Below are 24,319 nucleotides of genomic sequence, written 5' to 3' on the forward strand. Positions count from 1 at the left end.
TTGGAAACAGGGCTTTCAGTATTTGATTATTAAAAGCAAATAAAAATGAACGACATAGTTTTTCTCCTACATTGATTGGCGATCCAGTCCGTATAAACATCTTATGAACAAAAAATATCTGCGCATCAGATTATAAGTTTTAAATCCACAAAGTCAGTCCAAAAATGCCAATGTTTAGACCGCTGAAAGGAGGGTTTGTCTGACCAAGCTGTTGGGTTGACAACCACTTCAGTTTGCTGACGTATTAACTGGGACGCTGTCAGTGATCAGTGTCACATCAGTTAGCTCTAAACTTGCTCTCATTAAGGTTTACCTGCCAAAAATAACGCTGAGAGCGAGCATGCTGCCGGCTGAGCTTGAAACAGTCACCTTTTCATAGGACTAGCAATCAGCTTGGGGAAAGGTCCTCCTTTTCCAGTAAGATTGGGGTATTCATTGGTTCTGAAGACAAGTTATCTGCGTGACAAATCTTCACAGAAGTTACCTCTGCTCACTTGAACATAATTTGGCAGAACTGAGATTGTCTTTTTCCTTTGCGCCGAGTTTGTAATTTAGAGTTAATTTGTTTTGACACCTTACTGATAAATGAATCGTCTTCGGATTGGCACTGAGTTTCAGTAATTATCAAGATCAGATTAACCTGGGTGTCTTAAACCTACCTACATTGTAATAGTAAGGAGGTAGGGGTTATATTGTGTTGTTTTCTGTGGTGGCAACCTACGTGATTAGAGAAGGACAGAGAAGCCGACGCAAATGGTTAATTTTATTTTTTAATTAAATCAGAAGCCATATTCTATACATTTAAATCAAAGGCTTTCTTTTTCAAAATTCCGGTTAATAGGTAATTTTTGATAACGCAAAGCAATCACTATTTTTTCATGAACTGACGACAAAAGTTGTGTTGTAAGTAAATCTTAATTCTTTTTGAATAATGTTGCATTAAAATTAATCTTATCCATTGAGAAAAAGAATAACATTTTTCTTATAATAATTATAAGCGCATATTGGCCTATTGATGAAAGTAAATAGAAATTGATATAAAACAAAAAAAATGTGAATAATGTTATAAAAGCACGCAAATATCATGTACCGCACCGCCAACCGCGACTTTTTTTATGAATGGGTGTAATGATTACTAACGTTTTTCCCGAATATTTCTGTTATTCTTTTTTTGACAAACACTTCAAAGTATGACATATCCTTTACTAAAATGTTATAAAATTACTAAATGTACACCAGATCAAAACCATACAGAATTATGCGGTATTTTTAATAGGGATTTTTTGAATACTCGGTAAATCTCGGAGGGTTATATGAATTATCAATTTTTTTCTTTTATCTATTTTCGACTTGTGTATAGTCTGGCCACAGACACACACACATATACTGTTACTTTCCTTTCTTTAATTGTTTATTCCTTGTTATCACAATATATACAGCACATTTCGACATGAAATAAATGGAATGCCCTCTACTTTTGGATAATATCAAGAATGTATATATTATCGTTCAGTTACATATCTATAGTAAGCTACGAACTACGTAATAATGGATAAGTGAAGGAGGAACAGGTGGATATAAGGATGGCTAAAAGAAGGGGGTGAACTTAAGGGCAAGCAAACAATTAATTTTCAAACAAAGACGAAAAGATACAGCTCAGCGGCCCACTCTCCATTGCATTTATGAAATTTGTTTCGCGCTTGGACTGTTAAAGCAGTATGCGGCCATCTCAGCTGTGAAAACACTATTAAAGTAATTGTTTTTTTCATGGAGTCCATTCAAATGATTCAGCAATCGAGTTCGACTGAAAAGCCTACCTCAGTTGATGAGGTGTGAAAATCACCATTTCACTACCGAGAAATAATTTTCATTATTTCCTGCATGTGCAGATGCTTATCTAACATTCAAAATTTAATATCACAATAACAAGAACTATCAAACATTTTGCATTGCGAAAATGCTCCTATCCAGCAGTTATTTCTCCGCACTAAGTTCAGAAGTGAAGTTGAAAGGAAGCTGTTTCAAAACTGTCAGTTTCAAATAACAATTATTACGTCTGCTGACTGTACAAAACGCCTTGTTCCTCGGCATTGATTTAGTCAGATGATGAATTTTGTGTGTAACCAGTTTGCTATTTTAGATGTCCTGGTGATCACAGAGCACGTATCAAACAAAATAGTGTCTCAGTTTTTTTAATGATAACCTCTTTTTAGGTTCCAGTAGACAGAAGACCTTTACTGAACAGTGTAAAATAACCCTTGGTGACCGGTAAAATCTGAATCAGAACTTGAATAAAATTTGATACTTAAGTTTATAGTACCTTTTCAAATTAAATCGTTTTTAATGAGCTACAGTACCTTAACCAGTAGTGTTGCATATGAGCTTCTCCGACGGAGATAACCGCGCAACTTTGGGTAAAATCAAGCGATATTTTCCAGGAATCAGAGGAGAGTGTGATCAGAAATAATGGCAGACAAGTGAGTTGGTGCGGTAACAAATAAAAACCGACAGAATTTGTCTACGGATAGGATATTTTTCTGGTTGTTTTCTCAGACTTTCTTAGATTAATTTATACAACAGTATGTATTCATCACATTACTTTGTATTGCTTTACTTTGCATTGCTTTAATTTTTTATGTCAATAGAAATGAAGGAGCTACCCTTCCTGACGTCTGTATTTGGCGGTTCTGCGGACCTACAATAGAGAGGACAGGGCGGGGGGGGGGGGGGGGTGGCTTTACTCCTCAGGTAAAGACAAACCCCGCAGTAACCTCATCCTTTGATGAAGATGTTGTTTTGGTAGTCATATATCAGCAAGTTGACGCAAGTTAAGAGAAAAAGATATAAAATATAACGTTGTGAATGGTGTTATAAAAGCACGCAAATGTCACGTACCTTGCTCAGGAAATACTGAAATATCCGAAAAATCCGAAATATTACAGTAGTTATAACTCTGATTTAAGCTTTTTTAAAAAAAGAAACTATTATTATTATTTGACGTATACATAAGCATATTTTTTATCATTAGTTCCTGGTTTTGTAAGTACTTGTCCAGGCACCCCCCCCCTTTTAAAGATGTTCACGTATATTGCGCATGTGAACAGCTTAAAAACAGCTCATGCTTTCATAATTTCCATTCGTGCCTTTTTGCCAACCAGACGGATAAAATGTTCAAGCTTTGTTGCCGAGCACGCCAAAAGACAATTTCTTAATTGTCCATTTTCTTTAAATTCGAATATCCACTGCATTTTTCTGGGTTGTACATGTACACACGAAGTAAAAGGCGGTTTACACTTTAAGTTTTATGTTAAATTTCTACACAAACGTGAAAAGCATGTGGACGACACAAGAATGATTCACATCTTGAGGCCAATGGCTTCAAATAATTGACTGTAGTCTGATAGTCTAAAATGAACGGACAAAACCTATAGAAAATTTTATCATGAATGAATTACGGAATAAGAAACTTTGATAAACCAGAGCTTTCCACTCACAGATATCATAGATCCTTTCTATCCAACACGCTTAGTCGCATACATTATATATGGTACACGAATAATTCTCAGATGACTGTTCAACCAAACTGCCACATCGATGCTTAAAAAGTTAAGTGCCATGATTTACTTTAAGTGATTAGACAAATTTTATGATTTATGGTAGAAAGCGTGCATCATGCAATACCTTGGGCACGCACAGCTGTATATATATATATATATAGACCTAGAGACCTAACAATATTTCAACGAGGGACTTGAAGAGAGACATCGAGCAACCGAAAGTGAAAGTACCGTTAGCTATCTTGAAGTAGATAATCTCCTGGTTCATTTCGAAAACTAGACAAAAGCAACCTTAACAATATGCTCTATTTCGTTATACCCGTGTGCGTGTTACGGCTGACGATGTTCCAAATGTTGAGCATGCAAACTTGGCGTTCCACTCCAATAGGGACCGTCCCAGTCCTTGCCGGTTGTAGTTTCAACATATCGCAACAGCGGTTTAATGACCTTTTGTCGATAGAAGGGTTAAAAACTGTCGATTTACATCAAACTCTTCTTGTTCTGTTTGACCCTGCCTGTCAGCGCGCTTTCTCTTCAATAATCTCACAAAACACATATCAAAGTAACGTAGTGATGGTGGGCGTCAACCAAACTGGGTGTTTGCGTCTGGAAAGGATTGCACGGACCACGGGTGCCGCCAGTTTCAGACGAACCTTTGAGAAGCTTTTGGCAGAAGGTAGGGATATGGTAACAGAATTAGTTGAAATGAGCCTTAAGGTACGTACAAATGGAAAAAATGATTCCCTGAACTTTGAAGAAATTACTAGAGACAGTCGACGTGTTAATATATGTATTGCAGTTATGGATTTGGAACAAAAAAGAAAAACTATACACAACATTGAAGACATATCCTCGTCTTTAATGGGTGAAATGCAAACCTTTTATTGTCAATTAAACGGGAATAGAAGCAAAGGGGAACTTTTTCGGACTGACGCGTGGTTTGATCCCAGTACTTACGCTGAATATTGCGGTTTGCTGGACATCAAGACAAAGACAGTGAAGATAACTCCTCTTTTTAATGTACCGGAGGATGACTGCTTGAACAATTACGATAAATTGAATCAAGAAAAAAGCGCGCGCTACCTGTGTTTTACAGAATTCTCCTTAGATGAGCCAAAGAATTTTTCAGCAGTATGTCAGCTTCCAACCGACTCGCAACTGGAAGATTTTGATGGCATTTTGACTGCGATTACTCAGCATGTGTGCCCCGGAGTTTTAGAGCCCGGAGAAGAAAATTCGGCAAATGCGATTAGGATTATGGACTCTATTGAGCAGTGCATTTCCCCTGGCGGAATGCTGACTTTCGAAAACTATATGAAGATGTACCATTATTTTTCTTCTGTCTTCAGTCCGCTTGCCTTGGTGGCAAACACCCTTCTTATAACAGTTCTGTTGGTCGACAAAAAAGAAGGGAACAATAAAACGGCGACGCTTCTCCCTGTCTTCCTTGCCCTTGCCAACTGTTTGCATTTAGTAGCATTATTCTCTGAAAGCGTGACAATCATCGTTACTAACTTTGGTCATGTTTTTTACCCCTTTTGGTATTGCGTTACAAAAACCGTAGCTGATGAATTTTCGAGAGATATATGTACCGCACTGGTGTGTCTGATCACTTTAGACAGATTTCTCATAGTGTGCTTTCCTTTCAAGAGGATTACTCGGTCCAGGATTGCTCTGATAAAATCAGTAAGTAGAAGAATAGTATAGTTTACATGCTTTTTCAGCAGTTTTGTTTGGTTTTGTCGAGTATATTACTAATATATAACGCATTAGTAGGGGTGCTTAGCTAGAGATATAAATGTTTAATGGGCGTAGTATTTTTGACAAGTGTATCTTTAATAAGTATATCTTCCAGTGAGCTTTCAAACTAACAAGTCACAAATTTTATCAATACCGTGTGTCGTAGCGTTAAAATTTAAAGAATTACTTATTAATGAATATACTCATTTGATGAATTGACACAACCAGGTGGTATAACTTAAGGAACAAAAAGGAGTTCATGGAGATGAGCTAGTGCTACTAGCCTAGTGTGATAGTCACTGTAATGTTTATTTTTTTTTTTCAATGTTTTAGCTCCTCCTCGTGTGCCTTATTCTGACTATAAGTGGCGGGTTGCTGTGTGGCGGCATACAATACGTGGGGAGCGACACGTGTCAAATTATCCCAGAACGACAGAGGCAGTTCTTAATAGATCTGGGAAGTTACTTGGTCTTTCGTATGACTGTATACATTGTAATTTTACTCTCCATCACATTCATGAATATTAAAATAGCGTCAGTTATGTATATCCAAGCAGAAAAAAGAAAACAAATAGCAACGGGGAGTGCTCAAAATGCAAAAGGAGGTTCAGTAGGAACTCTATGATTTCTTCGGTTTGCTTTTTAATTCTGTGTATGCCATATGTTGTTACTTTAGTGGCGCTGTTAGTACCACTGAGAGGATACATTTCGTTTTCATATTTCCCTCTGTATTTTGTAGGAAAATTAACATTTCAAATTTACAACGGTGTTAATCTGTTCATTTTCCTACTCAGTGGGTCGGCCTTTCGTGTAGCTTTTAAATCTTTGTTTTTTAGAGTTTTTCGTTCAATCATTTCCTTATTTGATGCCTTCAAATCGGAAACAAAGTAATGCAGACGACTTGTCGGCCCAGTCAAGGATTCTTTTGCTCTTTGGCGCAACAGATACATTTAATTAGTTCAACGTTCACATGGTGTACTTCTTACAGCGGTCCAGACCTTTGAATTTATCACATAGGGCCTACATCTCGCGCATGTTGCACAGGATACCCAGCAACATTAATTCATCCTTGTGCGTAGAACTTTTTTCAGACACCCCCCCCCCCCCCCCTCCAGAGAGTAACGGGTAAAAAGAGAAAAATGATGAATTTTGACAGAGATTTGGATCATATCATTTTTATTCCTTTTCCAAAAGCCTACAGTAGGTAATTAAGCCTACATATATTACCCACCCCAAAACGTACGGTTTGTAGACGTGAAAATGATGATTAAATGGATGATCCATAATGTCACCTAACAACGTTGAACAAATATTTAAAAGTAATTAGTAATATTAAGTAAATTTGAGAAGTTTGAAAGTTTTGAACGTCTGTGCACATTCATTATGTAATGATATATCAGCAGAAAATTGATACTCTCATTGTCTTTAGGCTATTGGTTTTACAATGGTAAAGATAAGTGGTTAGTGCTTGTTTTAATGTTTTAGAAAATGTTAACTTTTATGGAAAGACCTATCCGGACTAGAAGGGGCCCACTTAAACTGCACTTTTAAACGCCTATGGGTAATGTGACTCACACACACACACACACACACACACACACACACACAAAATCTTTTGTCTTTACAAAGTGCACTATTACATTTTAATTAAAATATAAAAATCTTAAAATATCAGCAGCATTTGCATATCAAGCGATTTTCCATCCCAACTGAATCCCAAATAAAAAAAAGAAGTAGAATCGTTTACACGGGTTTTAGTTGTTTCTGAGTGATTACGCAAGCCGCATCCCCCAAACAATGGGCTACTATGAGGCCCACATTTTTGGTTGTTTGGGGGTGGCCGGCTCATGTCTTAGTTAAACTAACTCTTATCAAAATAACACGATCCAGGACTTCATACAAAGTGAGATGAAATTAAGATCGCATTCACAACGAGTTGAGCCAGGCTTTAGAAATCCTGGGACTAAACATGGCGGACGTAGGCCTACCACTCGGAACTACTCGGATGTCTCCGCACTCGACAATAACCTCGGACGTAATACGGAGGCAGACATATTTGATTGTTGATTGTTGGGAAGGAACTACTTTCAACCTCGCGCTAATTTAAACCTAATTCCTTCAACGCCTGTATCTATTTATCTTTTAAATCAAAGTCAATCTTAGTGCATTGTTTGGCAAACTGTAAAGAATCATAAAAATCAGGGGTATTGACAGCCATCTTTATGAGCGTAATGATCGATTGAGTGAGAAGGCATTTCCGGCGGACAAAATGCATGGATTTGGTGCATATTTCTCCGCCTATCACATCCGAGGTTAGTATGGAGCTTGCGGAATTGGCCGAGGATTGCCGATTGTAGGCCTACATGAAAGAAAAATCGCCTAATCTTTTAAAAGTCTCCCCGCCTCTCACACGCCTCCCCATGTGTCGTCCCAATGGAGCCGAGATTTAATGACTGTACCCCCGCAAAATTAGGCGGTTTTTCTTTCATGTACGTCCGCCATATTTAGTCCCAGGATTTGTAACGCCTGGCTCAACTCGATGTGAATGCGGTCTAAGAATTGCCGAGGCCACGGGTAAAATGCAAGACAAAATAGACTCACTGTTGCTGGAAAATAAAAGAGAAACTGAATAATAAAGAAAAGAAATTAAAAGATCTGGAGGAAAGGGTCGTTCAAAATCATACTAGATCAACTGAAGCAATCAAACAAAGTAGGCCTAGGCCCTAACTACAACGAGCAATACTCGAGAAAATTAAATGGAAGAGTTCTAAACTTCCCCCCTCGCAACAAAGAAAATTTAAGAAGTGACTTCCCTGAATTTCTCAAGAAAGAAATTAACATTGAACTGGACCCCCATGATATAACTGCAATTCATGGAATCCCAGGCAGAGATGGACAACATCAGCCAGTCATTGTAAAATTGAGAAATAATGACATAAAAAGATCAATTATGAACAAGAAAAAGGAAATAAAATCAAGTGTGAGGCTCTACGATGATAGGTCTATTACCCAGCTCTGCTCGCATATTTAATTTACAAAATTGTATATCTGCTTTGAAATTAATAAATAAGTAGGCCTACTACCACTGCTAAGCCTATAGGCCTAGATAACGTTATCAATTCTCATCGGTGTTTCATTAAAATATTAGCCTTTAGCATTTTAATAGCATTTAAATGTAAAAATAAATAAATAAATAAATAAATAAATAAATAAATAAATAAATAAATAAATAAATAATTAAATAAATAAATAGGCCTGTACACGTATATGTTATCAAAAACCACCATATCCATATAATTTACAAACCTTTTGGCAAGATCTTTGAAAAAGTCCACTGTTTTCACTGAACTATCAGTCCCATATAGATCTATAGAACATTTCTGCGCGACAAACAAAAACGTGTTTTTTTCCTTGAGTATTCCAACTTACTAAGCAATTTAAAAAGTTATCTTATCAAGTATTGATTTGATAATAATTGCCTTAATGCTTTGAATTTTATTAATAAACATAAGAATTTACAAAAACTGGCCCGTTTTATTCTATAAAAGTGGTTTTTTGGTGGATCTAAGGTCTCACTCCGGAATTATTGCTTGCATTGGGACCGAAAATTATTATTTGTGGCATTCGGATTGTACTCAAACTGTATAAGTGAAAACTATGTACCATTGTCGAGAACACTTATTTAAAGTAGCATAATTTGTGTTCTCTGCTGTGTGTATAGATGCCCTAAATGTTTGCCAACAAGCACAAATAGCAGACGACGAGGTAGCCATATTGATTTCTGTGCACTTTTATTGAAGCGTGTTCTCAGACGTCCGCGCGAAGTTCATAAAGCTGAGATTCATTCAATTTTGTCATTAGTTGAAGATTTCCTCCGCGAAGATATTTTCACTACGTCATTTCATTATGGCTGGAAGTCAAACAGGGTCGCCAAATAGATCTGCCTCACCAACAAGGCCGGCATCGCCAAAGAGATCGCCACCCAAGGCAAAGATTGGACCAAAGAAAAGAGCCAAATCAGCGTCTAAGAAAAGTGCCCACCCGGCCACACTGGCAATGGTATGCGTGGCCATCAAAGCTCTTGGCAACCGTCGCGGATCGTCTGCTCAAGCTATTCGCAAGTATATCTTGGCAAACTTTCAGGGTATCCGAGCGCCTATGCTGAGTGCTATGCTACGCCGTGCTTTTGCCGCAGGTTTGAAGAGTGGTGTGCTCGTCCGCCCCAAGGGATCAAGCGCTACCGGCAGCACAGGACGTTTCCGTCTCGGCAAGGTGAAGGCAGCGCCCAAGAAAAAGAAGAGCCCCAAGAAGACTAAGAAGGCAAAGCCAAGGAGAAGATCGTCTTCAAAGTCTGCAACCAAGAAAACAAAGAGGTCAAAATCCAAGGCAAAGAAGCCAGCAAAAAAAGGAGGAAAGGCCGCAAAAAAATCTAGATCTCCAAAAAAGGCCAAGAAGGCAGCAGCTAAGAGACCGAAGGTAGCAAAGAAGGCTACAAAGAGACCAGCAGCCAAGAAGACTAAGAAGGTCGCCAAAAAGTAGACAAGTTCCCGACGTCAATAACAGGCCCTTTTCAGGGCCACCCATTTTGTCTAGGAAAAGCTAATCCAATAAGTCAACAATAAAATCTATTTTTTTTTTCTCTACTTCTATGATTAGATCTAGATCTCTATAGAAAATCTATGATGTCACACTTATTTCCTTTTCGCAAGGCTGCAGCCTTGACCGGTGGTTCCAAGGTTATGGCGCCTGTAGTAACGGTAAAATTGCGAAAGCCACGCAAAAAAAAAAAAAAAAAAAAACAAAAAAAAAAAAAAAAAAAAAAAAAAAACCTTGGTGGGGGGAGGAGAGATACATAATGTATGTTATCTCCACGTAACGTATCTCAGCGTAGAGATGCTGATGATGATGATGATGATGAATCATTGATGATAATAATAATAATAATGATAATAATAATAATATCAAAAAAGTAATATCAAGCTAATTTAGATCTAATCTACCCGTGTTGCTAAAAAGCTGTAACGTTTAACGCGAATATGTAGAGATCTAGATCTATATGTTACGTCCGTCTCCATGGCAAAGCATTTGTGACGACAGCCTACTGTTGTATTGTAATGTTGCCTGGAAACTCAACTTTATAAAATACACTGTCAGACGTAGATCTCGTATGTATCCGTTCTGGCCGTTGTAAAATGGATTTTGAGGCAGAATGTGACACGGACTGGGGAGTAGTGCCAGACATATTGCTGGTGACTATATTTCAATACCTTTCTGACGCCGATCGCGGAAGAGCTGCACGTGTTTGTAAACGTTGGGCCCAGATTTCACATTCCCCTTGTCTTTGGAGAAAACGTATTATGAGACTGGGCGCAGTTGACGCGGTGGAAGAACGGAAAGCACTCAGGTTTGCCCAACTTTATGGCAGCCATCTACGTCACCTTACAATATACTGCAGTAAGCGACGTGGAAACACGAGGAAGCGCTTCCAGAGAGTGATGTGCCAAATTTTGGAACACCTGGCGACAGGGCAATGCCAGCTGATAGACCTGAATATTCCCAGAATGGAGTTTTATCGGTTTTGGAGGTTTGATTTTTACAGAGAAAAATTATTGAAATCGGTCTGCAGGTTCTTACGCTGCCAAAATTCTCTGCGTTCATTTAACATGCACGCTGCACGCTTAAACATTTTCAGTGGGTCCCAATTACTCGAAGCTGTCGCAGATGGGAGTGGCCAAACTCTCGAAGTTCTCAATATTGAAGATTATTACCACGACATGATCCAATGTTTTAGAGTTCCAAAATTCGTTAACACATTGAAAAAGTTTACTAACCTTTCTATTTTGTATTTAAACTACAACTACATATCGGACTTTGTCCTGTGCCTGTTGGCAGATAACTGTGGAGGAAAACTGCGGTATCTAAGTATTAAAGTTCACAGAAAAGATCCGCACTCTCACGTCACAGAGAAATCATCGTGGCGATTGTTGACCAACACTTGCCCGGAGCTGGGCGTGGCAGTGGAGTTCGACCACATTGGGACTTACCGCGATATCTCTGCCATCCTGGTTCCCGGAATACCTTTGAAATGTCTGCAGGTGTGGTCAGGTTACGACCCCCTCGGCGTCTGGAGACTGGAGAGCATCCTGAACCACGTGCAGCAACATTACTGGAAAACCTTAGGTAAAAATTCTCGAATTTTTAATGTATACAAAATTGTTAGATAAAAACTTCCTAATCTCTCTAATAATATTTCTGTTTTTACATATCGCTTTATTTCCCTCGCACACAGAAATTCTTTCCCTGGAATACGATAATCCCCAAGAAGTCCTTCACCATGCCTTGTTGTCAATGGTTGTTCGCTGTCGTCTGCTCAAGTCGGTGGACATCCATGCGTTTATCGACAGTGCGGCCATAGAGATCCTGTGCAATTTGCAACAGCAAAACAAAATCGGTAAAATCTTAAAATAATTTCCAATTAGTTAAAGATGTTACAAAATTTACCAAAAAGGTGTTCTTTTACTTTGTCTTTGTGTAGAATTTTTAAAATAAACTCCGCTTTGGGATGAACAAAGAAGTCAAATGTAAATTTCAAAACATTTCTTTTGTCATCTGTCGTTTCGGGCATTTCCGTAGATATCCCGTCTCATCATCAACGAATCCAAGGTATTTAGAAGCGTGACACATTTTTTGGCTCCCCCTCTCTTGCCATTAAGAACATTTTTGAAAATTTTGGCCATCACGTCGGGTTGAATACTTGTATAAAGTGTTCTACAGAAGGTCTTTTCCTTCCCTTTGAGAAAGAACTGGGTTGAATCCGTCACGTTTTGGAAAGAGAGGCACTCACCCTTCACTACGTGATCTGCCAATCTACATGCAAATGAAAGCCAACTATCCCCGAGTACTGTATATACCTCATTTTAAATATTTCAGCGTTAAAGCGTCTTCATGTTTGTGCCAACGGCGACAATGAGCAAAAACGGTTGGAGGTTCAAGAGATCACAAACAAGTACCAAGCCATGCTTCAGACACAGAATCTCGACTTCAGATTCTTCACAGATATCATATTTGAGGAGGAGGAAGAGTAGTGTCACAATTCAGACCTCAGCAACAATGGAAAAACTGGGACATAAAAGATAAACCTTATAAACCAAGAATAATTTACACGATTGAAAAAAATTGTATTAATCATACTGTGCAAATAAATTGTATCAGATTTTATGAAACAATTTATTTACATGCTATAATTTAAAATAAGAACTTGCTTTAATAATGACAAGTTGCAGTATGTGTTCTTTCAATTTTAATGTTTAATTTCCTCACTAAATGAGAACATACCTTTGGTGATGCAAACAAATGTAAAAATATTGAATCAACCAAAGGTAAACTATAATATACGAGTGATTTTAGGTCCCATTTGAATAACATCAGGAGTTAATTTAGTTTGGTTGCTAGGCTTTCCATCCTTTGAGACAGGTGCACGGCACTGTTCTCTATATTCTTTAAAGAAACTAGTGAAATGTCTATTTTCATGTTCTGCTCTGTCCCATGGTTGCTCCCATTCCTCTGGGGGCTTGTCACGATACTCCCACACATCGTTTGCCTTGGAACCTTCCATCCACTCCTCTCTTCTCTCTCTCTCTGCTTCTAGCAAGTTAGCCTGGTAAAAAAAAAAACAATCAGGTTTAAATTGGTCTTTGAGGTAATGACAAATTCTCAACCAAGCAACATACAAAGACACAAGATTTAAATAATTGAATATAGGTGGAGTGCCAGGAATGGGGCTATCTTCTTAACTGACCAAGTTATACCCACATGTTGCATATCAATAAAAATCTTATTTAACAGCTATTCATTTCATATCATTATTTTGTGGCATAATCATTACATAAGGAGATATAACACTTAATAGGAACAGTGTTTTTAAATACCAATAGGTTATTTCTTCAAGCTCAGTGATAAATGTGAAATTACTAAAACTTTCAGGAAAATATAAGTTCTTTTGTTATGTGAAGGTTTAATGCACACTGTATGCCTTTAATTTTGCAGGAAAACAATTCTGCTTACAAGTTTCAGACTGTACTAACCAGCAGAAAACATGTTATATCAGTTTTACTTTGGTATACGAAACCATGTCCATAGCATTTCTTAAAGCACAATAATATAAAGATCTCACCACATCCTCTTCATCTTTGCTTGTTTCAAACTTCAGACAGCTTTCATAGTAATCCTTCCACTTTGAGCAATCCTGTGTGTGCCCATAGACAAATCTTTGAAAGACTTTCGATTTATATGCTGCAGTAGAAACAATGCTTATCATACTAGTAATTGAAATGTTTCTTAAATTTTAAAGATCATATACAACTCTACAATCAAAGTCCTGGAGCAGACACACTTCAAAAAATAAGGACTTGTTATCTTTAAGATCTACATGTACATGCCAAAAAGGGAAGGGTGAGTTGTACATAAAAATTAATTGACAGCTTTTGCCACATTTTGTAAGTTATGGTCTAAAATCCACCACTTATTGAGTAAACTTACCATTGCAACTTTCAAATTCTGTTTTATAGTAATCACAGTTCCTCAACTAAAAAGTAAAAAATAACTAGAGGATCAGAGAGGCGATACCGCCTCCGAATATTGTACCACCAGCTGGAGCAAGCGCATTGGTATAGACCCCCACATACACAAAAGAAGGGACACAGCCACCAGTCTTATGCTTGACAAGCTGTAAAAATGCAATCAACAAGAATTTTCAAAATATGCAAAAATATATATATAACTTAAAATGGTACAATCAAAGTTAAGTTCATCGTAAGGTAGGTCAAAGGTCAATTTCAAGGTCACAGTAAATTGCCAGTATATGACTTCCTATTCAACTTTAATGGTAACTATGGACCTATCTCTGCCAGGTTTGGAGATAAAAGAGAAAGAAATTTGCAAAATTCAGTTCATAGTGAAAAGTAGGTCAAAGGTCAATTTCAAGGTCACATTTAGATTGCCAGTATATGACTTTCCATGCAAGTTCAATAGAAACTATGGACCTATCTCTGCCAGTTTTGGAGATAAAAGGGAACCAAAATTTGCAAAGTTCAATTCATGATAAAAAGTAGGTCAAAGGTCAATTTCAAGGTCACACTTAGATTGCCAGTATATGACTTTCCATGCAAGTTCAATAGAAACTATGGACCTATCTCTGACTTCTTATTCAAGTTCAATAGTAACTATGGACCTATCTCTGCCAGTTTTGTAGATAAAAGGGAAGGAAAATATGCAAAGTTCAGTTCATGGTGAAAAGTAGGTCAAAGGTCAATTTCAAGGTCACAGTAAAATTGCCAGTATATGACTTCCTATTCAACTTCAATAGTAACTATGGACCTATCTCTGCCAGTTTTGTAGATAAAAGGGAAGGAAAATATGCAAAGTTCAGTTCATGGTGAAAAGTAGGTCAAAGGTCAATTTCAAGGTCACAGTAAAATTGCCAGTATATGACTTCCTATTCAACTTCAATAGTAACTATGGACCTTTCTCTGCCAGTTTTGGAGATATAAGGGACTAAATGTTTTAATTTTGGAGTTACCATAATGTGCCATAAATTTCCTACAGAAAAAATTAATTAAAATAAAGAAAAGGTCATTTTGGTCAAAATTCTTGAAATAAGAGGTGTTCTGAAGTTCCAGATGTTCAAATTTGATGAAATAATGTCATTTTTGACCACAAGTTGTCTGCTTTGCCAAGCCTTATGTTTTATTTTTCCGGAGTTCAAAATTTATTATCCATTACAGTACTGCACATTTTGCTATCACCACCAATATGTGCCAGTATATGACTTCCTATTCAAGTTCAATAAAAACTATGGACCTATCCAGTTTTGGAGATAAAAGGGAAGCAAAATTTGCAAAGTTCAGTTCATGGTGAAAAGTAGGTCAAAGGTCAATTTCAAGGTCACAGTAAGATTGCCAGTATATGACTTCCTATTCAAGTTCAATAGTAATTATGGACCTATCTCTGCCAGTTTTGGAGATAAAAGGGAACCAAAATTTGCAAAGTTCAATTCATGATAAAAAGTAGTTCAAAGGTCAATTTCAAGGTCACATTTAGATTGCCAGTATATGACTTCCTATTCAACTTCAATAGTAACTATGGACCTATCTCTGCCAGGTTTTGAGTTAAAAGAGAAAGAAATTAGCAGAGTTCAGTTCATGGTGAAAAGTAGGTCAAAGGTCAATTTCAAGGTCACATTTAGATTGCCAGTATATGACTTCCTATTCAACTTCAATAGTAACTATGGACCTATCTCTGCCAGTTTTGGAGATAAAAGGGAAGCAAAATTTGCAAAGTTCAGTTCATGGTGAAAAGTAGGTCAAAGGTCAATTTCAAGGTCACATTAAGATTGCCAGTATATGACTTCATATTCAAGTTCAATAGAAACTATGGACCTATCTCTGCCAGTTTTGGAGATAAAAGGGAAGCAAAATTTGCAAAGTTCAATTCATGGTGAAAAGTAGGTCAAAGGTCAATTTCAAGGTCACATTTAGATTGGCAGTATATGACTTCCTATTCAAGTTCAATATTAACTATGGACCTATCTCTGCCAGTTTTGGAGATATAAGGGACTAAATGTTATAATTTTGGAGTTACCTTAATGTGCCAAAAATTTCCTACAGAAAAAATTAATTAAAATAAAGAAAAGGTCATTTTGGTCGAAATTCTTGAAATGGGAGGTGCTCTGAAGTTCCAGAAGTTCAAATTTGATGAAATAATGTCATTTTTGACCACAAGTTATCTGCTTTGCCAAGCCTTATGTTTTATTTTTCCAGAGTTCAAAATTTATTATCCATTACCGTACTGCACATTTTGCTTTCACCACAAATATGTACTTTTTGATACAGCATAGCTCGAAAACTGTATGGAATACAAAAAAACGGAGACCACCCCCAGTGTTGGGCTTTACATGCTCTACAAAATGCAAAAAAGAATGGGTCTCTAGCATTAACGGTTCCCGAATTAGAGACAGTTTTCAGTTTCGGTATCTAATGGCCGCTACTCCCGTTAAAATGCACCGATTGACCCCAAATTCACGGAGATGAAAGATGACCTGAAGGGTATCATTTTCCAATAATATTATTGGTTAAGTCTGTGTGGTGTCTGAATAACAGCGCAAATAATTTTTTTTTTCGTAAAAAAATTCATTTTTTTGAAAAATTTGGCCTGTTTGACCTTGAAATTAAGGTCAAAGGTCAAATCCAAGGGCATATTTGAAATCTACACATATGACTTTTGGAAAGCCGTCTGTAGAAAATTTTCCCATAATTCCTTCCGTAGGGTAGATAATTAGCATTTAATTTTGCCATTTTTGGACAAGGGTGCATTGCAATGAATGCCACACCTAGACCCCAATACCGACAAAGCCCAAATTTTACGTGGAACGAGTTGAGATTATAGGTGACCTAAATCCAAGAGATGGGTATAGGGGCCCTTACCGTCTAGGAGGAGAAGCGGTAACGATGACATGGCGGCGGAGCCGGCGGAGCCGCAGGAGCCGGCGGAACGGACCGGACGGGACTAAAACCATGTGTACCGCCAGCGCTAACGCTGGTGGTACAATAACATAGATGATATAAATCATATGTGATGCAATTTTATGCAGGTTATCAATACGCAAAAACGAACTCCCCTTTTCTCTTGTTAGCCTGTAATTAGAAAACTGTGGCAGACGAAAAAAAATCAACTAAAACTTTGCCCTAGGCTACATGTATCTTTGTAAGAAAATTTACGCGTTTAAACGCCCCTTCCGATCTCTGGCAAAAACTACTTATCCGCACAAATGGTACATACTAACACATGTATCGTAGTAGGCCTACGTCAAACTCATTACTACCAGACAGTCAGTGTACGCGATAGTGGAGGCGCTGTAACCTAACCGTTTGTCAGTTAAACGTGAGTTTTGACACTGTAACAAAAAATGTATTAGTTTTCACTTACTGGCCATAAGGAGCTCTTTTTCCTACATATGGAATTTTCTTTCTCTGCTTCGTCTCCAGCCGTACCCAGAGATGTCTGAGAGTTCGAAGAGTTCCCCATGCTTTCCAGTGAAAACGAGACCAGCATAAACTTCCGGTAATGAACTTCCTGTGCAGTCCACAATGAAGCAATTTTACGTTTGCAGTTGTTTTTTCACTCGGAATATCTTTGTATCGAAATATGACATTCATTTTAACTTCCATAATCGACAACAGTTTTTGAAAGAATATGGAACGGTGAGAATAGCTTATGAATTATAATTCTTTGGTCAATTTCCAATCCCAACATTAGCGGACGTAAAATTAGGGAGTGGTGTATTAACTTTAGGCCTAGTCCGAAAATTTAGCCTGTGAAATAAAAAAAAGTGTGTACAAAAGTGCTGAATAGGGTAGGCAAGTTAGGTTGGAAATAATTCCCCATTTTTGACTGCTTACTTGCGAGGAACATGTCAAAACATAAAGGCATAACTCGCAGCTTTTCAACTGCCTCTGGCTCTGTATAACTTACAGTAATCCGGTAAGTTACTGTTGAGTGTTGTTCCAGCCTTCATGTACGTATATATTACAAGGATAATAACATTTGTTTCTCACCATGAATGCCTGAGACCAGACCAGGAAATGGGTTCTAGGATGCTTGACTTCTTGTGACTCTCTCAATGACAGTATTTATTTTATATGATAAAAACAATGTGACGCCAACTTCACTGTCTTTGTCCTGGTATCCTGTACATTTGTTATTATGTCCCAACCTTTTGGTAGGCCTAAGTTTGTTTAAACTGATACTGAAACATTTCTCTTTTTCTTTTTAGATTTTGAAACAAAAGGGATGTGATACAGATGCCAAAGTAAACCAGTTAATAACAGAGGTAGTGATCGATAAAACATTTACTTTTATATTTGGAGCTGGAAGTTATTTGTGAAAAATGTGATTTTCATAAGCAGATATAAAATAATTGGGAATTGTTAATTATGAATGACATTTCTTTTGACTTGAAAGCACCTTGTAAAGTTTTTTTAATGTTGTTTGTGATTTGTGAACATGTACAGGTACATGTATATTGCCTACTATGGGTGTATAAAAATACTCAGTATGAACTGTTCTCACCTTACACTCATTTTATAGGTGACATAAATGTATCTGTCTTATCTTAGATTCAAGAAGAAATTGAAAGACGGAAATCACTGGGTCAGCAGACTTTGAAGAGAAGTGAGGAAATTCAGCAGAAGTACACCCCGCTGAAACCACATGTGTATAACCTTCAGGTAGACAAGAGTTATTATGACATTGTTGGGCAGGGTAACTGAGAGAGAAACTACTGTATCAAGAACATATGATAATATCAGTCCCTGAAAAACTGTGAGAAGAATCATCAGTTTTGCAAAGTCTGAAAACTGTTGATGATTTCAAATTCTTGAAAGGACTTCCTTTTGTGTGAAAGCACCCCAGTGATTTTTTTACTTGACAGGTTATTAATCCTTTCCAAAGTAGCATTATAAAAGTACATGTCAATTGAGTAACATGACATATAGGATCCACCAAATCAGTAGCTTATAAAGACAAAATCAAAATGTTCCACACCTTACAGGAAAACTTCTTAGCCCCAGCATTCCTGAGGTTGGTGGAACACTGCAAGTTACCAGAGGCAACAAAAGATAGTGTGGTGCAGAAGTTGGGGATGGAAACAGGTAAGTCATTGGAGGATATATAGACATAAAATGTACAATAATAAAGTAACTTTATGATTTTAAGCTTTTGATTTCCTTTACCCAAAATGTTTTAAAGCATTTGCAATACCTTTGCTACAATGCTAGCTGAAACTCCCCTTAAATTTCTGAAGTACTTATTACAAATATTTCTTAATAGTAATTTTATTTTTCTTTACAGCGGACAGAGTGTATTCATTTCCGGTTTTCACTCCACAGTTTTGTGAAGATTTCATAGAAGAAATGATTAATTTTGAAAATTCAGACATGCCTAAAGGAAGGCCAAATACAATGAACAAATATGGGGTAAGAACTGAAAGATGATGCCAGTAATTGTACCACCAGCGTAGGCGCTGGCGGTACCCATGGTTTTAGTCCCGACCCGTATGTTCCGCCGGCTCCTGCGGCTCCTGCGGCTCCGCCGGCTCCGCCGCCAAGTCACTGTTACCGCTTCTCCTCCTAGACGGTAAGGGCCCCTGTACCCATCTCTTGGATTTAGGTCACCTATAATCTCAACTCGTTCCACGTAAAATTTGGGCTTTGTCGGTATTGGGGTCTAGGTGTGGCACTCATTGCAATGCACCCTTGTCTAAAAATGGCAAAATTAAATGCTAATTATCTACCCTACGGAAGGAGTTATGGGAAAAATTTCTACAGACAGCTTTCCAAAAGTCATATGTGTAGATTTCAAATATGCCCTTGGATTTGACCTTTGACCTTTATTTCAAGGTCAAACGGGCCAAAATTTTCAAAAAAATGAAATTTTTTACGAAAAAAATTTTTTTTTGCCCTGTTATTCAGACACCACACAGACTTAACCAATAATATTATTGGAAAGTGTTACCCTTCGGGTCATCTTTCATCTCCGTGAATTTGGGGTTAATCGGTGCATTTTCACGGGAGTAGCGGCCATAAAGTACCGAAACTGAAAACTGTCTCTAATTCGGGAACCGTTAATGCTAGAGACCCATTCTTTTTTGCATTTTGTAGAGCATGTAAAGCCCAACACTGGAGGTGGTCTCCATTTTTTTGTATTCCATACGGTTTTCAAGTTATGCTGTATCAAAAAGTACATATTGGTGGTGAAAGCAAAATGTGCAGTACGGTAATGGATAATAAATTTTGAACTCTGGAAAAATAATACATAAGGCTTGGCAGAGCAGACAACTTGTGGTCAAAAATGACATTATTTCATCAAATTTGAACTTCTGGAACTTCAGAGCACTTCCTATTTTAAGAATTTTGACCAAAATGATGTTTTCTTTATTTTAATTAATCTTTTCTGTAGGAAATTTATGGCACATTATGGTAACTCCAAAATTATAACATTTAGTCCCTTATATCTCCAAAACTGGCAGAGACAGGTCCATAGTTACTATTGAAGTTGAATAGGAAGTCATATAGTGGCAATCTTACTGTGACCTTGAAATTGACGTTTGACCTACTTTTCACCATGAACCGCACTTTGCAAATTTTGCTTCCCTTTTATCTCCAAAACTGGCAGAGATAGGTCCATAGTTACTATTGAACTTGAATAGGAAGTCATATACTGGCAATCCAAATGTGACCTTGAAATTGACCTTTGACCTACTTTTCACCATGAACTGAACTTTGCAAATTTTGCTTCCCTTTTATCTCCAAACCTGGCAGAGATAGGTCCATAGTTACTATTGAAGTTGAATGGGAAGTCATATACTGGCACTCTAAATGTGACCTTAAAATTGACCTTTGACCTACTTTTCACCATGAACTGAACTTTGCAAATTTTGCTTCCCTTATATCTCCAAAACTGGCAGAGATAGGTCCATAGTTTCTATTGAAGTTGAATGGGAAGTCATATACTGGCAATCTTAATGTGACCTTAAAATTGACCTTTGACCTACTTTTCACCATGAACTGAACTTTGCAAATTTTGCTTCCCTTATATCTCCAAAACTGGCAGAGATAGGTCCATGGGTACTGTTGAACTTGAATAGGAAGTCATATACTGGCAATCTAAATGTGACCTTAAAATTGACCTTTGACCTACTCTTCACCATGAACTGAACTTTGCAAATTTTGCTTCCCTTATATCTCCAAAACTGGCAGAGATACGTCCATAGTTACTATTGAAGTTGAATGGGAAGTCATATACTGGCAATCTAAATGTGACCTTAAAATTGACCTTTGACCTACTTTTCACCATGAACTGAACTTTGCAAATTTTGCTTCCCTTTTATCTCCAAAACTGGCAGAGATAGGTCCATAGTTACTATTGAACTTGAATAGGAAGTCATATACTGGCAATCTAAATGTGACCTTAAAATTGACCTTTGACCTACTTTTCACCATGAACTGAACTTTGCAAATTTTGCTTCCCTTTTATCTCCAAAACTGGCAGAGATAGGTCCATAGTTACTATTGAACTTGAATAGGAAGTCATATATTGGCAATCTAAATGTGACCTTAAAATTGACCTTTGACCTACTTTTCACTATGAACTGAATTTTGCAAATTTTGCTTCCCTTTTATCTCTAAAGTTACGCTGTATCAAAAAATACATATTGGTGGTGAAAGCAAAATGTGCAGTACGGTAATGGATAATAAATTTTGAACTCCGGAAAAATAATACATAAGGCTTGGCAAAGCAGACAACTTGTAGTCAAAAATGACATTATTTCATCAAATTTGAACACCTGGAACTTCAGAGCACCTCCCATTTCAGGAATTTTGACCAAAATGACCTTTTCTTTATTTTAATTAATTTTTTCTGTAGGAAATGTATGGCACTTTATGGTAACTCCAAAATTATAACATTTAGTCCCTTTTATTTGCAAAACTGGCAGAGATAGGTCCATAGATACTATTGAACTTGAATAGAAAGTCATATACTGGCAATCTTACTGTGACCTTGAAATTGACATTTGACCTATTTTTCACCATGAACTGAACTTTGCAAATTTTGCTTCCCTTTTATCTCCAAAACTGGCAGAGATAGGTCCATAGTTACTATTGAACTTGAATAGGAAGTCCTATACTGGCAATCTTACTGTGACCTTGAAATTGACCTTTGACCTACTTTTCACCATGAACTGTTTTTTGTAAATTTTGCTTCCCTTTTATCTCTAAAACTGGCAAAGATAGGTCTATAGTTACTATTGAACTTGAATAGGAAGTCATATACTGGCAATCTAAGTGTGACCTTGAAATTGACCTTTGACCCACTTTTTATCATGAATTGAACTTTGCAAATTTTGGTTCCCTTTTATCTCCAAAACTAGCGAGATAGGTCCATAGTTACTATTGAAATTGAATAGGAAGTCATATACTGGCAATCTAAGTGTGACCTTGAAATTGACCTTTGATCTACTTATTATCATGAACTGAACTCTGCTAATTTCTTTCTCTTTTAACTCCAAACCTGGCAGAGATAGGTCCATAGTTACTATTGAACTTGAATAGGAAGTCATATACTGGCAATTTACTGTGACCTTGAAAATGACCTTTCACCTACCTTACGATGAACTTAAATTTGATTGTACCATTTTTAGTTTCATATATTTTTTGCAAATATTGAAAATTCTTGTTGATTGCATGTTTACAGCTTGTCAAGCACAAGACTGGTGGCTGTGTCCCTTATTTTGTGTATGTGGGGGTCTATACGAATGCGCTTGCTCCAGCTGGTGGTACAATATTCGGAGGCGGTATCGCCTCTCTGATCCTCTAGTTTGATCAGTAATTTGATAAACTATTTAAAGTCCATATTGTCACACAAGTAAGTGCTTGGTACAATGCATGTAAAGGTATTAAGTAGTTTTTGATTAACACAGCTTATTGGAAAATTACTTAGATCCAGATATATTCTTTTTGGACCAATTTTATTAATCATTACATCAAACATATTTTCAGACTCTGCTAAATGAGCTGGGATTTGACGAAGGTTTAATCACCCCTCTCCGCGAGGACTACCTGAGACCCATCACCAGCCTGTTGTACCCAGACTGGGGCGGGGACAGCTTGGACTCCCACAAGGCCTTTGTTGTCACATACAAACTGGACCAGGACTTGTCTCTGAGCTACCACTATGACAATGCCGAGGTGACACTCAATATATCACTGGGGAGAGACTTTGACGAGGGATCACTGTTCTTTGGAAAAATGAAAGGTTCCCCCCAGCCACATGATATGGGCCAGTGTGCGGAATACAAACATAAACCCACACATGGGTTAATACATAGAGGGCAGCACATGCACGGGGCGCTGCCTATTCAGGATGGAGAGAGGTATAATCTGATTATTTGGATGAGGTCGTCCAAGGTGCGAAACCAGAAATGTCCCATGTGTGATGAGAAGCCACACCTAGTGCCGACTGTTGGAGGTGGAGATGGATTTACCAAAGAAAAGAAGAATGTCAATGTTTGTGCAGCAAGTTGACTCAAGTGGGATACATGATTCACAGTATGAACACTTGTATGAAAGCATAACATATGATCTTTTATGTAATGAGATTGTCCAGAAATGTTGATGTGTTGTATGTTTGAATTTTTTGGTACATACATGTTACTAACTTTTCTCCCCTCTTCGGGACAACATTGAGATTTAACAGTGGATATTTATATGCAGCAAAAAGGTCAAAGTATATTTAGTGTAACTTTAGTTAGATTTATATTTATGTATAAAAGTAGGTGTGTGTGTGTGTGTGTGTGTGTGTGTGTGTTTGTGTGTGAGTGCGCCTATCAGTACCTGTAAATGTGCGTGGATGGGAGTGTTTTTATTAGAGCGTACGTGTAGAGGGGAAAGGGGGGGGGGTAAAGGTGAAAGATGATATATTCTGATGGAAAAGATGTAAAAGTAGTCAAGCAATCAATGTAGGTGTGAGATAGAGGTAATAAACCCCATTTATTCTTTCTTCTTTTTTAAAGAGGAGGAAAACCGTGTATTGCTCCCATGTAGCATACATCTGCTTAGTACAAGTGACTTATTTTAAACTTCTTTAGGTGCTACATCTTCAGGTCTTCCATTTTGTGAAAGAAGCATTTATTGTGCATTTATAATTATTTCCAACTCTTATATGTACAATTAAAAATAAGTAATGCCATATTTTTAATACAAAAGATCAAGAGTTTTCTTTAAACTAACTTGCTCTGTTTATTTGTTTAGCAATTTTACATTTTCAGGTGCTATTTTATAGTTGCCATATTATACATTTTACTCAGTTATTGGAATAAACAGTACTTATGTTTCTTATCTGTCTTTATTTCTGAAATGTTGCTTCAAAGTTTCTGTAATGCCACTGGCAAAATAACATTTCTCTCAAGAG

At 37.3% G+C, this 24,319-nt stretch overlaps 4 protein-coding genes across 4 annotated transcripts; 3 read left to right on the forward strand and 1 right to left on the reverse strand.

The window, feature by feature from the left end:
- The first annotated feature begins 8,028 nt into the window (after positions 1 to 8,028).
- LOC106173843 (uncharacterized) lies at positions 8,029 to 10,101 on the forward strand. Its single transcript, XM_087000641.1, has one exon. It carries the CDS (start codon positions 9,203 to 9,205, stop codon positions 9,833 to 9,835), a length of 633 nt encoding a protein of 210 aa, XP_086856767.1. The 5' UTR covers positions 8,029 to 9,202; the 3' UTR covers positions 9,836 to 10,101.
- Positions 10,102 to 10,309: 208 nt separating this feature from the next.
- On the forward strand, positions 10,310 to 12,394 carry LOC106173844 (F-box only protein 39-like). The gene is made up of 3 exons (XM_087000636.1): positions 10,310 to 11,476; positions 11,586 to 11,747; positions 12,227 to 12,394. The coding sequence occupies exons 1-3, from the start codon at positions 10,489 to 10,491 to the stop codon at positions 12,379 to 12,381; spliced, it is 1,305 nt and encodes a 434-aa protein (XP_086856762.1). The 5' UTR covers positions 10,310 to 10,488; the 3' UTR covers positions 12,382 to 12,394.
- Positions 12,395 to 12,581: 187 nt separating this feature from the next.
- Positions 12,582 to 17,407, reverse strand: LOC106173905 (synaptic plasticity regulator PANTS). Its single transcript, XM_013555237.3, has 4 exons — positions 17,279 to 17,407; positions 13,835 to 13,880; positions 13,470 to 13,588; positions 12,582 to 12,953 (listed from the first exon to the last, which is right to left on the reverse strand). Exons 1-4 carry the CDS (start codon positions 17,402 to 17,404, stop codon positions 12,681 to 12,683), a joined length of 564 nt encoding a protein of 187 aa, XP_013410691.2. The 5' UTR covers positions 17,405 to 17,407; the 3' UTR covers positions 12,582 to 12,680.
- Positions 17,392 to 24,246, forward strand: LOC106173904 (2-oxoglutarate and iron-dependent oxygenase domain-containing protein 2). The gene is made up of 6 exons (XM_087000638.1): positions 17,392 to 17,553; positions 18,126 to 18,182; positions 18,469 to 18,579; positions 18,903 to 19,002; positions 19,202 to 19,326; positions 22,909 to 24,246. The coding sequence occupies exons 1-6, from the start codon at positions 17,440 to 17,442 to the stop codon at positions 23,431 to 23,433; spliced, it is 1,032 nt and encodes a 343-aa protein (XP_086856764.1). The 5' UTR covers positions 17,392 to 17,439; the 3' UTR covers positions 23,434 to 24,246.
- The last annotated feature ends 73 nt before the right edge of the window (positions 24,247 to 24,319 follow it).

The sequence above is a fragment of the Lingula anatina genome, chromosome 1 (assembly GCF_051362555.1).
Source record: "Lingula anatina isolate TDL-2025a chromosome 1, LinAna3.0, whole genome shotgun sequence".
Taxonomy (NCBI): Eukaryota; Metazoa; Brachiopoda; class Lingulata; order Lingulida; family Lingulidae; genus Lingula; species Lingula anatina.

What these genes read in the sequence shown, in the direction of transcription:
- LOC106173843 (XM_087000641.1), top strand. Translation starts at nt 9,203, where the DNA reads ATGGCTGGAAGTCAAACAGGGTCGCCAAATAGATCTGCCTCACCAACA.
- LOC106173844 (XM_087000636.1), top strand. Translation starts at nt 10,489, where the DNA reads ATGGATTTTGAGGCAGAATGTGACACGGACTGGGGAGTAGTGCCAGAC. An exon ending in ACATTACTGGAAAACCTTAG is followed by an intron (nt 11,477 to 11,585) that starts GTAAAAATTCTC and finishes CCTCGCACACAG; the next exon opens with AAATTCTTTCCCTGGAATAC. An exon ending in GCAACAGCAAAACAAAATCG is followed by an intron (nt 11,748 to 12,226) that starts GTAAAATCTTAA and finishes TAAATATTTCAG; the next exon opens with CGTTAAAGCGTCTTCATGTT.
- LOC106173905 (XM_013555237.3), bottom strand. Translation starts at nt 17,404, where the DNA reads ATGCTGGTCTCGTTTTCACTGGAAAGCATGGGGAACTCTTCGAACTCT. An exon ending in AGAATTTGAAAGTTGCAATG is followed by an intron (nt 13,589 to 13,834) that starts GTAAGTTTACTC and finishes TTTCTACTGCAG; the next exon opens with CATATAAATCGAAAGTCTTT. An exon ending in GCAAAGATGAAGAGGATGTG is followed by an intron (nt 12,954 to 13,469) that starts GTGAGATCTTTA and finishes TTTTTTTACCAG; the next exon opens with GCTAACTTGCTAGAAGCAGA.
- LOC106173904 (XM_087000638.1), top strand. Translation starts at nt 17,440, where the DNA reads ATGAAGCAATTTTACGTTTGCAGTTGTTTTTTCACTCGGAATATCTTT. An exon ending in TTTTGAAAGAATATGGAACG is followed by an intron (nt 17,554 to 18,125) that starts GTGAGAATAGCT and finishes TTTTCTTTTTAG; the next exon opens with ATTTTGAAACAAAAGGGATG. An exon ending in CACATGTGTATAACCTTCAG is followed by an intron (nt 18,580 to 18,902) that starts GTAGACAAGAGT and finishes CACACCTTACAG; the next exon opens with GAAAACTTCTTAGCCCCAGC.